Source organism: Passer domesticus, chromosome 5, assembly GCF_036417665.1.
Source record: "Passer domesticus isolate bPasDom1 chromosome 5, bPasDom1.hap1, whole genome shotgun sequence".
Classification (NCBI taxonomy): domain Eukaryota; kingdom Metazoa; phylum Chordata; class Aves; order Passeriformes; family Passeridae; genus Passer; species Passer domesticus.
The window spans coordinates 74,524,127-74,538,421 of record NC_087478.1 but is presented as its reverse complement, the minus strand read 5'-3'; the positions used below and the strand labels follow the sequence as shown (position 1 = coordinate 74,538,421).

Below are 14,295 nucleotides of genomic sequence, written 5' to 3'. Positions count from 1 at the left end.
CAGATGTTTGATTGCTGCTCCATATTTAGCAAGAAGCACAGCCGTATGTGGAAGATTTGCTCTGCATCCAAGCAGAAGGAGAGCTTGGAAAAGGCCTTATGATGCTGCTGGAACCGTGGCTGGTGTCTTTTCTAGGGCCCTTAGGGGACTGCTTGTCAGGAGCTCCCCCATGGACACCAAAGGAAAATTTGCCATTTTCTTGAATTAGGCCTGCAGTGGGGCCCTGGTTGAACAAGAAATGCTTGGCTGACAGTGCAGCAGCTTAGAAACTGAAGCGAGTTCAAAAGTTCCTAACAACACTTCCAAACAAGAACTTTGTGAAGACAATGCAAAAGCCACCATGCATATTTGCTGGAATAAAAAACCAAATTAGCTTCAAACTGGGTTTGTGATTCCTCCCTGACTTGTATGTTTACTTTTCATTAATATTGATTCCTTCTGACCTTGCAGTGCCTCTCCTTCATTGTACTTGCTCCCCAGTGAACAGCTCACTGGCAACAATATTAATAGCAAAAGAAAATGTTAACGATAGAGACGACTTGCATGGGGGATTTTCACCTTGTGAATAAAGGTTTTTATTTAATCAGAAAACCTCATTTGGAGACTTCAGATGATATACTGTGTGTGACCCTGTATGTGGTGAAGCCGACTGGCATGGCATGAATTCTGATATCATAACAAATGTTCTCCAAGCAGTGCAGAGACATATGATATATCCTGAAAACAGCTCAGACATGAGATCGATACATAAGATTAGGAAGCCATAACCTCTAGGTGACCCATATGGAAACAAGAGCAAGGCTAAATTCAGTGAGTAAAATGCTGGCTGGGATCTAGCTGTAACAAAGAGATTTTGCACTAACTTTGCCCTGGCTGTTTTTTTCTGCTTCTCTTTGATTTCTTGGTCAGCAGTAAAGATTCTCTTCCCATGACCAGCAGTGATTTGGGAGTGTGGTTGAGGAGGGCTTTTGAAGGCACTCCTCCCTTGGCATCTGCCAGGGGTTCTGTGGCTGTGTTGGTCCCTTCCAGTCTTTGGCCTGGGTTTCCTTCAGCTGTGTCCCTCTGTCCTTGTGAGAGAGACAGCTAGGAATGGCAAAGGCTGCCCACTCCATTTCTGAAGTGTGTATTCCATGATGGGATGCTCCCCTCGGTGCCATGAGATCCCAGAGATGAGCATCCTGCACACACACACCCAGAGTTACACAGAATAGACCTTGATTTCTGCTCCTCATGGTGGCCTGCTCAGTAACTGAAATGCTCCCAGAAGGAAAAATTGCTTTTTGTTCCATGTTTTCCATGGGGAGCTCTTGCAGAATTAGAAGTGTGGAACAGCTTACTCTGAAATAGCTGAGCCAGGAGTCCTTTGGCCTTTGTTTCAGGGTGAAATTTGGTTTTTGTTTTCTTTGTTTTTGTTTTAATACTGTGGAAAAAAAAAATCCTCTTTCCATAAGAAGCAGCTAAACACAGAAATCTTTTACAGTCCCCCCATACAACTGTAATAAAATTTGCATGAGAGAAGAAATTGTGCTTGTTTATTTGGTGCCCTTTATACCCCCTATGGCCTTGAGCTAGCACATCTGACAGCAATGATGAGCTGTGGATATGGGAATAACAGTGCTGTGAAATCTTCCCCAAAACAACAGCATTTGTGGTCTGATTCATAACTGCAAACGCTCTGGTGTGGGATCCATGGCACAGAAACTGACTCCAGGCTTTAAAAACTGGTTTAAGTTTGGAGTCGTGTTGAACGTGGGAATCCATATTAGGTGTGATTCTTTGAGCAGGATCAGGCCAGCAGACAAAGTGTGATGGATGCCCCAATTCCTTGGAAGAATCCTCAGCCTCGCTGCCACGGCAGCTACCGTGAGCTGCGGGCATTTAAAAATCATATCACTAAAGATGTGGATGGAGGGCTGAGGTTTTCCAGAGCCTTCAAGAAGTGCTATATGAGGCACTTGGATTCCTGTGTTATTAAGATGCTTTTGAAGCTTTTACCCAGGAGAGACTAATTTTAGGTACCCACTTTTGAGAATCTCAGCCAGAAGGGAAACAAACCACTGATAAAAGTTAGAGAGAGTCTGTGTTTTGGAAACCGACCCACAGTTATTTACACGTCTGTGTATTATCTTGTGTTGGTCACTGGTTTTTTGTATGTGTATGTGTGGTTTGTTTGTGTTTTGTTTTGTTTTACAGTGCACCTACCACAAACCTCAGCTCAAATACACCCCAAACACCCAGGCAGTCCCCAGTGTGCTGGGACCCTGTCCAGGGGGAATGTTTAGTAGAGGAGGAGCACACAGGATTTAAGCAGCAGTCTCCTGATGCACCAATGCACAGTGCATTGTGCACAATGCCCAAGGTTACCTGGCTCAGTTCTCATCTCATAGCAAGTTCACAGCTGCTCCCTGGCTATGGAGGGTGATGTGGTGAGTGCTCAGTGTCAGAGGCACTGAAGGCAACGAAGAAATCTGCCACTGCAGAGAAACTTGACTTTGACCCTTCCCCATAACTAAGCTCCTTTTTTTTTTTCTTTTTCTATTTTTTTTCTTTACATTCTTTCAAGAATTGTGAGGCCCCAGAGACTTGAGGGAAAATTCATACAGCTCAGGTCATTCTACCAGTCTGTGCAGCCATTCAGTCAGTAATAAACACTCTAGCAGGGCAATGATTACTGGAATAGTAGGGGGCATTCTAGCCAGCAAGCCTCATGAAAATGATAGACAGTTGCTGAAATCAAGAGAACTACAAAGCAAAAGAACAAAAGCATAAGTAAGTGAATCAGTAGGCTGGGCTCAGAGACGTGACATACTAAGTGCTGTGCCTCCTATAAATTTGGTGAGTTGATGATTTACCATAGCAGGGCTTTTCAGTAAAGAAAATTAAAACTTCAGGAGGGCTCTTCAGTTCCAAGAAACAGCACCAAGAGAAACATACCCTTTATGTCACAACAGCTGACTTGGTATTAAAAGCATTGATACCAGTGAATGAGCCTGGAAGAGGCTTCAGACTCTCTCAGTCCTATTAGGGTTTAAGAAGACCAGTGCCAGATCCTGCAGTTCTTACTTGAGCAAAGCTCCCATTGATGTGTTCTTAATCTGGAAAAAGTCAACATGGATATTTATGGAGCTGTAGTGCCTAGGGGCTCTAATAAAAACTGTGCTAGACATTGTACCTATATTTAGTAGCAGCCAGTTCATGTCTCATAGAATTTGTGGTCTGCATAGACAAGGCTGATAAAGCAGATAGGGGGTAGGGATTGCTGTTTTTCCTGTTTTACAGATGGGAAGTGAGGTTTGGAGATTGCAGGGGGATTTTCAAAGCCACACAGTGATGTTGGGTATTTATTTCCCGTGCATTTTAAAGGGAACTGGACTTACAGATTCCTTGATGGTGTTGAAAGGCTCAGCTGAACACAGGCATCCCAGTTTTGGCGGGATGACGGGAAGTCTGTGACGGATGTGTAATTAGTTTAGACCTAGACATTCCAGGCCAGTCTGCCACACCAGAAACATCCATTTTTGGAAGGAGTTTGCCTCAAGTTAGGGCTGCAGAATTCTGACCTATGGACAATGGCTGCTGCCAGTGCATGGGTGTAAAACCATAATGGTAGAAACCAGAGTGAGAGGGAAAGGGGAACACTCATATCCTCACTACTCTGAAACCTCCTTTGTCTTTGGTTCCGGTGGCTGCCCTTTCTTGCCTTTCAGAAGCCTCATGAACCTAACCAAGGCTTGGATGTGTCATAGCTGCATACCTGAGCCCAGGATGGTGAGCTGTAGGGAATTCTTTCAAGGACATTTGGCAGCTGTGCTTGGAGCTTCTCAGTCCATAGAAGCCTCACCTGTCACAGGGACTTCCAGGCCGATGACAACCACCATGCCTTGGAAAGAGACCAAGATGTCCAAGAAAAGAGCTGAAAAAATTGGAAAGGGTTCAGAAAAAAGCTCACCAAGGGATCTGAAGCCTATGAAATCTGCCTTGCTTTGGGAGTCATCAGAATCTCCATATGTTTTACTCAAGGGAAGTCTGAAAAGTGATTTGGTGGAAACATCTGTGAGGGCAGTGACTTCTAAGAAAAAAACAAGATGATTTACTCTTAGTTTATCTGATTCTTCCCTGTAAGACTCTGTGACTGAAAAATGACTTTGGAAAAACTTGGTCACAAAATCTTTTTTATTTTGTGAAGGATTAATTTCACCACTAGAACAGCAGATTGTCCATCACTGAAAGACTTGACAGCAAATCTGAAGCTTTTCTCCAAGCTATGGCCTTAGCCAGGCATGATGATCACTGCACTTTTGTAACTCATGAGTTGAATAGAAGTTTGTTTATACGTGACTATTATGTATTTAAAAAACTGTGATAAAAATAACATCAGAATAATAGTAATAGTAAAAGTCTGAGTTAACAAAAAATGGGGATTAGTTGCATGAGTGAGAATAATGAGCTACACTGGTGTGTGAATACACAGTCACAGAATTTTTATTCTGCCTTTTTACCATGCATTTTGCCTCTCCAAAAATGCCCACTGTCTTTAGTGGAAAAGTCTTTGACCCTAGACAAAAAGGCAAGACTTGTCCTTTTCATGCCTTCCTTCCCCCTCTCCCAGTGGATCATCTGGAAGACAGAAGAATGGCAGAGTTTTACCACAGGGAGAGAAAAACCAGCATCCCTCAAGCACCCACCCAGCAGCCCATGAATATGAAGGGAAAAGCAGGGATGCTGTGTGCTGTCAGATGCTGGGTTCCCCTCCACTTGCCTCCTCCCCACCTGTTCCAGCCCCTCTGGGAATGTGAGATGGGATTTCAGGGAGCGGTGTCCTTGTGGGGTGAGGTGGCACGGCTCACACAGCCAGGATAAAATGTCCAGGTGCATGGAGTGGGGAGGTAAACATAAAAAAAAGAAAGAGGAAAAAGAAGAAAAGGCTTGCGTGTGCATGCACACAAATCAATAAAAAGTGTAATGCATCTTTCTTTAATTAAATCCCACCCTGAATTGGCCGGGCAGCCCCGACCTCTGCCCCTCCAGTTTGCTGACTGGCACAGCTGTTAGTAAATCACCTGCTGGGGCTGCTCTCCGGGGCTTTAAAGGTCATCTGTCAGCCACTGCTGGGGAGAGATAAAGAAGAAAAACAGAACCAAAAAAGTCTGGGGTGGAAAAAAAAAGGCACTTTATGAAAGCAAAGCCATTTGAGTGCTCCAGCTTTCCCAATGTTTACGTTGCTGGCACCTGGGGGTGGGGGGCATTTTATTAATCCAATTTCCCTGCCTCTTTTTGTATGCATTTTGCCAAGTTTTCAGCTACTTTTATACTCCTTTTGTTTTAAGCTTTTCTTCCCCGCAGGGAATATGAATAGCTTGAGCCTGGATTTAGTCCTGTGAGACTGGGTCCCTGTCAGTGACCCCATGGTCTCTGCTGGCCTCCTTACCCCCGTGGACATCTCCTCTTCTCACACAGAGCACTCAGCCCTCATACCCCTCACTCCCTGCTCCAGTTTATGCCAGGAGCAGCCAGAAGGAGCTGTGCAAGCTCAGCCTGGTCTTTCATTTCCAGCAGCCCGTGGCTCCAGGTTCTCCACAGCAGTCTCTTCAAACAGGGCTGCCTGTTGAAGGCCAAAGGCACGATTTCACCCAAACCATGGAGCTGCTCTGTGGGTGAGCACACAGAGCAGCTCCATCCCTTCCAGAACATGAAAGAGCATGATTGTCATAGGTGATTCCTTGCCACAAACCACTCCTTCAGCTGTTTATGCTTGAAGGGATAAGCTGGCTTTCTGCTTACTCAACATTTTCACTGTCACCTTCATTTTCAGCCTCACGCACAATGTTGCCAGTGAAAATGATGTTATTTTTGCAAAATGGGTACAAGGGCAAGGCCCAAATAATCTGTGAGTTTTTCCCCAACTGATGATTACTGACATATTTCCAAAAACTTACCATTTTTTCGCTTTGGGTTCATTCATACATTGTATTTGAGGGAAGCTTAGGGATCTGAGGACCCCCTCAAAGTAGTGCTGTTCACAAAATGGATCACAGTCACTGGGCTCCTCTGTGATGTCTGTCTCTAGTTGTGTCTAAACTTGGGTTTTCCATGGGATGAAAACTACTGTCTGCCACGTAATAGATGGGTTTGAAGGTCACTGGGAAATTTTTACTCCAATTCAGAGCTCCAGTAAGGTCAGTGAAACCAGGGGCTTTTTTAAACCTACCAACTGCTTACTCAGACACGTGGTAAGAGAGCTCAAGCCAATTCATCCAAGGTGTAAGTCCATGACTCCAGTGGGTTTATTCTGCTCTGAATTTTGCCTGCTTTGAGCACAGACCCATCAAGAACAAGACCTCTCAGTGGTCTGTGTCTGCAGAAAGACTCCCTCTTTTCCCTGATGCTCTTCCATGGGAGGGAAGGATGTAACCTGCCAGCTGCAGCCCTCTGGACCAGTTTTGGGTTGATGCTGAAGTTTATTGCCAGCTTTCCTAAAGCAATAGCCTTCCTTACCTGGAGGACTGGCATAACTGGACTCTGGTGTGGGGAATTACATGATAACAGAGAGGGGAGAACACACCACCTCAGTAAAAGGCACACGCATGGCTCTGAGGATGGAGGCTCTGCTGCTCTCTGACTGCACTCTGCCTGTCTCCAGCCAAAGCAGCAGCTCCCTGGGAGCTGGCCAGAGGGGCTGGTGGAGTCCAAGAGTGATAACACTCATGGTGCAGCCAAACTGAAGAGTTTGGCACAGCACTGATGTGTAACAGGAGCCGTCCCTCGCTCTTCTTGGCCTCCTGACCCGCTATCAAACAAATGGAAACTTGTACTTACAATACCAACCATTAGAAATAAAAAGGAGGGAAAAATCAGTAGCTGGCAGGATCATTTGTTTAGGTTGGAAGAAATGAGCTGTTTAGTGTTTCAGAAAGGGGAAAATTCTCAGCAAAGAAAACAAAGGGAATAAGGACACTGAATCAGGCAATTGTTCTTCTGCCACAGTCACTGTGCACAAGTGGTCCCCTTTCCCCCTCAGGCTGGTGATACAAACCCCAGCCCCTCCACCAGGAACACTGGCTGCTTGAAGGGCCTTGGTGACCAGGGTGCTAACAAGGGATGTGACAACCCCAGGTACACAGCTGTAAAGAAGAAAAGCTGCATTTTAGCTAAGCATAAGTAATGCTCAACAGGTATTTTGAAATGTGAATTTTCCCCTCTAAGGCTGAGGTGAGTCTCAGGCAAACGCTTCAAGGCATTGTTGTTGAAAATTATGATTCTTTGGTTAAAGAAAGAACAACCTTTGCCTGTCTGATTGGCCAGACAACATACAGCAGTTACATTAATCACAGAGTTCAAAAATTCCCTTCCCCTCACTGCTTATGTCAGGTCAGTCCCTTGCACGCAGTTCCACCCACCCCAGGGGGAGATCAAACAACATAATGAAGATGAGTTAAAATTCTGTTCACAAACCCACATGTGCCAAATCCAAGCCCTGAGACAAACGGGTGTTCAGCCAGGAATCCAAGCAGAGACGCTGTACTTTTACAGAGTCATTTGGGAGCCACTGCAACCCACAATGAGGGCTAAACACGAGGTAGTAAGTGTTTTGGCAAAACAGCTCCTTGTAGGGAGGATGCTCTTGGCTGTTTCTCTCTTTCCTGTCTAACAGGCACTGTTTGCTGGATGACAGGGAGGGAGCTGCAGGGAGCACATGCACATCCCCAGCAACAGGAATCCAGTCCAGAGCTCAGGATCTTCTGGAGGTTAGAAAAGGATGTGGGAAAAGAGATCATGACCATTAGTTAATTAGACTTTTTTTCTCTCTTTTGGTGTCTAATATTCCCAGCTACCTTGGAGTGTCTTTTGACTAACACCACAGGTTGCTTTAACTGAGAAAAGAGCTTGCTTTATCTGAAAAAAGAGGTTGCTCTTCAGGCTGGTTGAGAGGGACTCAAACCTTTTCCTACCATGGAGGTAGCACAGTACCATCTTGTCTAGTTCTGCTGGCTGGCCTATGCTGCAGCTAGAAATGATGTCTGAGAAAGATCTACCCCGGGCCCTTCACCAGGCTTTTTCTTGGCCATTACAATGATTCTAGCATGTACTCCTTCAGAATACTAAATAATGCAGTTTTGATGTTTGGGATTCTTTACCTGGTGGCATTTTACTCCCTAAACCATGGTTTCCTTTGAGACACATTGTTCAGGTTGTTCAAAAGAGGGCTGAATGAGCTCAGCTAGCTCAGCTGTTTAGGGCTGCATGAGATACAACACGTCCTAAATGTATTGTCAGTCCAGACCCTTCAGGGCTTAGGTTGGAAACATCAGTGAGAAGAGAATATTTCTTGAGCTACTGAGAAAAGAAGCACCAAAAGAGCCCTGCTCATTTGCCATAGCTACTGAGCTGGGAATGGAGCTGTCCTGGTCCTACAGAGATTGGAGGGACTTCCAGCACGGGTTCCTCTGTGATACCACATCAAGGCAGTTGGATGGAAAACATCCAGGGCTGCTGGACAGGCCCACTTCTGAAAGGGGAATCTGCCTCTGGAGAGTCCTTTTTCACTTTTTACTCTCCAGAGATGAATAGAGTATTCCAGACGAGGCAGCAGATTTCTGATCTGTCACCCATATCATCTGTTCTGGGGGCACAGTTACCTTTTCTCAGGAATGAAAACCCCCAGCTGATGGACGTTGAACTTTTATTTCCCTCACTGCTGCAGCCTTATCATACACAGGACTTTAATCCCACACATCACTTAAGAAATATCACCATTAAAGATCTGAGTACACATCACTTAAGAAATATCACCATTAAAGATCTGAGTACACGTTTTGAGATAAGATTGGTTCGTGATATTATTACTGACTATGTAATTATGGAAATGAGAAAATAATCCCCTGGGGCTTTGTTGTAATGACTTCTGAGCATCTTGCATCATCACAGGCAGACAGCAGACTTCAGGATGTCATGCATTATTGGAAGGAATGTGGAAAATCTTGTTTGGGTTGGTGTTGATGTCTCTGGTAAGAGAGGACACCATGTATCTTCCACAGTGAAACTGGATCAGGTAGAAAACCATGTGATTTTTTGGAGAAAAGGTATCTCATCTTTACTTGATCTCCTGCACTCTTGTCTTTTGATGCATTGGTGAACTGCACTCCTGACAGCTTTCCCTGCTGATCCTGTGGCTTTGGGAGACTTTGACTGCCTGGGCTGTGCCTCTGTTCTGAGTCAGAAGGCAAAGGGGGATCACTGCAGTGGCTGCAGTGCTGAAAACTCATGGGCTGTGTCCATTCAGGCATTGTCACTGTCCCCCTGGTGCAGAGGAGCTGCTGTGGGAGTGACCTTGTGAGTGTTCCCTGCTCAGCAGCTGCTCTCCCATCCAGAGAAAGGAGTAGGGTGAACACCAGTCAACCAGTGTCACGGGGGAATGCATGGTAGCACGTGTGTTTTTACACAGGGGAACAATCAGGACCCTGGGACTGCTAACCATCAGCCTCACCTTAGTGCCCAGTAAGATCATGGGACAGATCCTTCTAGAAGTCCTGTTGAATTATATGGAAGACAAGGAGGAGATTTATGAGACTGAACACGACTTCAGCAAGTGCAGTCATGCCTGATTAATCTCCTTACCTTCTACAAGAGTGACAACTGAGATCAACTACCTGGACTTCTTCAAGGTCTTTGATAGACTCTTCCTTGACATTGCTAGTTCAGAATTGGAGAGGTATGGATGGAAAGTTAAATGGACAAGGAATTGTCTGGGTGGCTGCATCCAAAGAGTTGCAGTTTATAGATCAATGTCAAAATGGAAACCAGCAGTGAGTGACTTGCCTCAAGGGTCTGTACTGGGAAAAAACTACTTCATATCTTCCTGAGTGCCCCAGCCTGTGGGATGCAGTGCCCCCTCAGCAGGTTTGTAGGTGACACCAAGCTGAGCCAGGCATGGATGGGCTGGAGGGAAGGGATGCCATCCAGACCTGGATAGGCCTGAGAAGTGGGACCATGAGAACCACATCAAGTTCAACAAGGCCAAGTGCAAATGCCTTAATACACAGTTTGCATGCCTGTACCAAACCCATTTTTGCTCAGAAGAAGGGTCAGGAAGTGTCACCACGTGGTCACATCGGTGCTAATTCTGTGTACTTTCCCCCCTGGGCAATCAGAAAGATTTTGCTGGATGGCAAATGGACTTCTGTCTTAAGTGTGGAGATTTTCTTAAGTATGGCTAAGCTATGTTGCTTGAACTTTTTTACCATTAATCTCTTCATAGGGTGTGAAAATGGGCGTCTCCCAGCAGGCTCCTTCCTTTCTCCTGCAATTTGCTCAAGCCACACCCTCACCTCTCCATTCTAGCAATGGGGAGTGTCCTGGTCACAGTCCTGCTGCACTGTGGTGTCCACAGTGCCAGCTGTAAAGTGGATGTATGGCCAGCACTGCTGGATTTTAAAACCTGTGAAGGTTCAGGCTCTGGCCTCACTCAAGACTTGATGGGGAAACCCTGGCTTGAGTTTAAAAAGGACACGTGTGTATGCACACATGCATACAGACAGTCTGGCACACATTCTGTTTTTCTGGAGGGACCACTGCGTGCCTCTTTATCTTCTCCTCCCACCCTCTCATCCCTTCTGACACTCACCATAGCTGTGACCACTTGTATTCTATTTAGCTGGATTTTCCAGGCACTTCAGAGTAGTAGGTGTTGCTATATATATAGTGCCTAAACACTTCTGTTGAGGCTGAAGAGTAAGTAAAACACTGTTGCATTACTTGGTCCACCAAGTGATCAGGATATCCCTCACACAAATATCTGCAGTGTTGCAGAAGGAAATGTCACCTCGTGTTGGCCACAGCTGTCCCTGAGCTCTTCTGCTGAAAGCTGCACTGCTCCCCTTAAGAACCTCTGTGGCAAAAGGATCTCCTGGCAGATTTATTTTATTTTACCTGTTGCTGATGAAACAGTGTTAACCCTAATTTGGTGTCCAGTTGTCCATTTAGCTCTGGCTGGCCACAGTCAGGGAGGTTTTATGAAGAACCATTGCAGAAGCTTATGACCCTAACTAGAACCCAGGAGCAACTCAATGCTCTGGCAATGATTATTTACATGTTACATGCTGTATTTGGTCATGTTCAGTAACTCTGCAGTAATCAGACAAGATGGAATGGCGGCTTGTCAGCTGATTTAATTAAAACCACATTGTTTCTTTTTTTTTTTTCCTTTTTTATTGCCTCTCACACATCATTAATATTCTGTCTAAGACGCGCCTGCAATCTAAAGATTGGAATCAGTCTCATTGTGCTCTTTCCAAGCTTGAATTCCCAGACACACAAACCTGGGAAAGAGTTTTAAAGGGACAGGTAATAGTTAGAAACTAATTTGATTACATTGAAATGGACCACTCATTTGTCCAAATAAATGCTTATTAAGGGACCAGTCTTTCAGGTTGCTTTTAAATACAGTGCAGACTTGGCTTTCATGGATATGAGTGGGAATAGAATATATTTAGGATTTCCCAGGAATCAGGTCTTTGCTCTGCAGTCTTCTGCTCATTCAAATTGTTGGTTATGCAAATATATTAAAAAGACTCGAGTAAGTAACACTGCACCCATTTTAGCTTGGTTTATTATTTAGGTCTTTAGCAGCAGTGCTGCATTGTCCCTTTTCTGAAGTGCCAGGTAAGATCCATTTCACAGGTGCAGTGTTAAGGAAACTCCCAGTCAGACCATTCCCTCTGGGACTCTCTGGCAGTGGCACTCCCAAGGTCAGAGACTTTCTGGGACTGAAGGCCCTTCCTTGGCCTGGCTCCCACACACCCCACTCACATCACACCAGCTTTGCCGTGGCAGAGGTGGCAGAGTCCCAGATGTCTCATTCCATAAAGCCACTTGTTCCTGGGGCAGTGACACAGAAACAGCCCAAGCTGCTGCCTCCAAGGAGGGACCTCAGCAAGGAACCCCTGGGATTTTATCCCATCACAGTCTCCCCGTGCCCAGTCTCGCTCCTCCTCCTGAGTCTTCAGCTCCTGCCCCCATCTCCTGTCCATCACTTGTTTTCGTCTCCCTTGTTGTCCAAGAGGTCGGCAATTCCCATCTGCTGCTGTGTCCCAGTGTCCATTCACCTGGCTGGCTGTCACCTGCCCCTGTGCCCTTTGTCATCCCAAAGGTCAGCAGTTCATCCTCTTGTCCTGGGCTCCCACCCAGAGCTCAGCCTGTACTTCAGTCTGCATTTAAATCTGCACCTCAGCCTGCATTTCCACCTGCAGCTTGCGAGCCCAGCTACCTGCACCAGAGGTGTTCCTCAACAACAGCACGTCAGCCAGCACGTGCACTCGATTTACAGCCAGATTACAAGGCAAAAAATAAATCTAGCATTTAAAATTATACACAGCAGTTTATTTAAACAGCGATTAACTTTCATCAACAGTGCGTGCATTTCTGTTTTCTTTAAGGAACCCTGCCACTCTCAATCACAGCTGCAGCCCTCCTGCAGCACCCTGCTACTCGGTGGCTTTAACCCAGCCTCACAGATAGTTCACAGCCAATTACCATACAGGTTCCTTATGTTAAAATTAAGGCAACAGGAGTCAACAACCTCTGCTGAATGAAGGTAAAAGCTTGAGAACATTTTGCATAACAGTCATCAGCGTAGCTGATAACTATTACAGTGTTCTGGTGAAGTAAGCCTACGCAGATCCTATCTCTCCTGCCTGTCTGTTCCAACATGCATCTCATCTCACTGGCAGCCCTTTGCTTTAATTAGCTGAAGTCTCTGCTTCAGCCTTTCATATGTCAACCAGCCTGTGTACACTTCCATATTTTTAATCAGTAGCCTGTTGTCTTTACTTTGTCATTCGCACTAGCATATAAATCTGCCCTTCTTATGATCCTCACTGCTTGGTAGAAGTCAAAACATGCTGTTTAATTTTCCTGTTCACTGATTTCCATTTGTTTCATGTTCAAATGCTGGCTCCTTTCCCCCTTTCGGGCATGCTGTGAGCATTAAACTTAGTGATTAAATGCCAAAAGAACAGTTCTTTTCCCCTTCTGTGCCCACAAATGGGTCATCCTAACCCTGGCTGGGATGCTTCCCTTGACAGCGTGCCCTGTGCCTGTGTGCTCAGCCTGACTGGGCCTGGGGGATGGGAGCTGGGCTGCCGCGGGCTGGCAGAGTTTAGCTAACAATGGCTAAAATAAAACAGGTGCAGAACTTATGTGCTCTCCTAAGGTCGTGACTGGCTTCTTGCTGTTTCTTCTCTCTTTTTTTTTTTTTCTTTTTTTTTTTCTGGTTTTTTTTTTTCCTTGTTAATCTACTACTGCAGAATATTTCGTTTCACCCATGACACAGATGAGGACACCAAGACTGAGAAACACCTGGATGTGGAAGAGCAAGAGGCTCACGTGTGGCTGTCCACTGGCTGTCACATTTTCTGGGTCACTGGGGGGGACTCCATGGGTGCCTGTGGATGTCTGGCAGGTGGGGTGGCTTGCCCTGGTATCTGTGCCTGGGGCTGATCCCCCAGCTGAGCCTGGAGTGTGCTCAGGATGTCATCCAGCTTCTGGTCCATCTGCATGACCTGTTAGGGAATCAGAGAGCAGAAGAGGTGTCAGATGGTTGCAAATGCTTCTGGTGAGAGGCACTCCGAGGCCAAGAGCAAGGAAAAAGCCTGGCAGGGAGCATGGGCATCTGAGAGCCACATGCTCCCTAAGTTTTGTCCAGCCTGCTGCTCTAGAGCAGATGACACTGCAAAATCACAGGGAGAAGGACAGGACATTGCGGGCCCGAGGATCGATTCAACCATTTTGTCTCTCAGCCTTTTCCCAGGGCTGATGATGATGCATCCTGCAAATATCTGCCCTGAAACTCTCCTGCACTCTTTGGTTTGTTGTGAATGTTTTTTTCCCAGTACCTCTCCCAGCCTTCACCACCCTTGGTTGTAGGACATCATGCTTTCCATTACTGTCCTGGGAAATGAAACAGCCTCCCCTCCCTTCCCACTGTAAATAGATGCCTCAGTGATACATGTTACAGTCAGAGATCCTTCCAGATATGGTGTTTATTCCCATGCATTTTTAGGAGGATAGCCTACTAAAAACCTCATATTAACACCAATGACTTCCTTAAAAAAAAAAAAAAAAAAGAACAGCCATTCTATAGAAGACATGCTAATTCCTTCTCTCATTTCTTTGTTTTCTAGCTGAAATTTCTCAGCTATGGTCCCTAGCAGAGGAGTCTTTACTAATTGTTATTATTATTATCATTATCATTAAGCAGGGAAAGGCAAATATGAATTTTTAAAGGGAAGTTGCACTCAT

At 45.6% G+C, this 14,295-nt stretch overlaps 1 protein-coding gene and 1 long non-coding RNA gene across 8 annotated transcripts in view; one reads left to right on the top strand and one right to left on the bottom strand.

The window, feature by feature from the left end:
* LOC135300990 (uncharacterized) overlaps positions 1-14,295 on the top strand; it is a 51,811-nt gene that overhangs the window by 21,627 nt on the left and 15,889 nt on the right. Inside the window, exon 3 of one of the 7 annotated variants that reach the window (XR_010362740.1) lies at positions 2,194-4,591. The exons of 4 other annotated variants lie outside the window; for them this stretch is intronic. This is a non-coding gene — a long non-coding RNA (uncharacterized LOC135300990). 2 more of the 7 variants (XR_010362731.1, XR_010362737.1) reach the window with 2 other exon arrangements.
* The window catches only part of LOC135300988 (potassium voltage-gated channel subfamily KQT member 1-like), a 413,931-nt gene continuing 411,989 nt past the window's right edge, over positions 12,354-14,295 (bottom strand). The window contains exon 17 of the mRNA XM_064421088.1: positions 12,354-13,556. Within this exon, the coding sequence (XP_064277158.1) occupies positions 13,401-13,556 (156 nt within the window). The 3' untranslated portion in view covers positions 12,354-13,400. The remainder of the gene's footprint in view (positions 13,557-14,295) is intronic.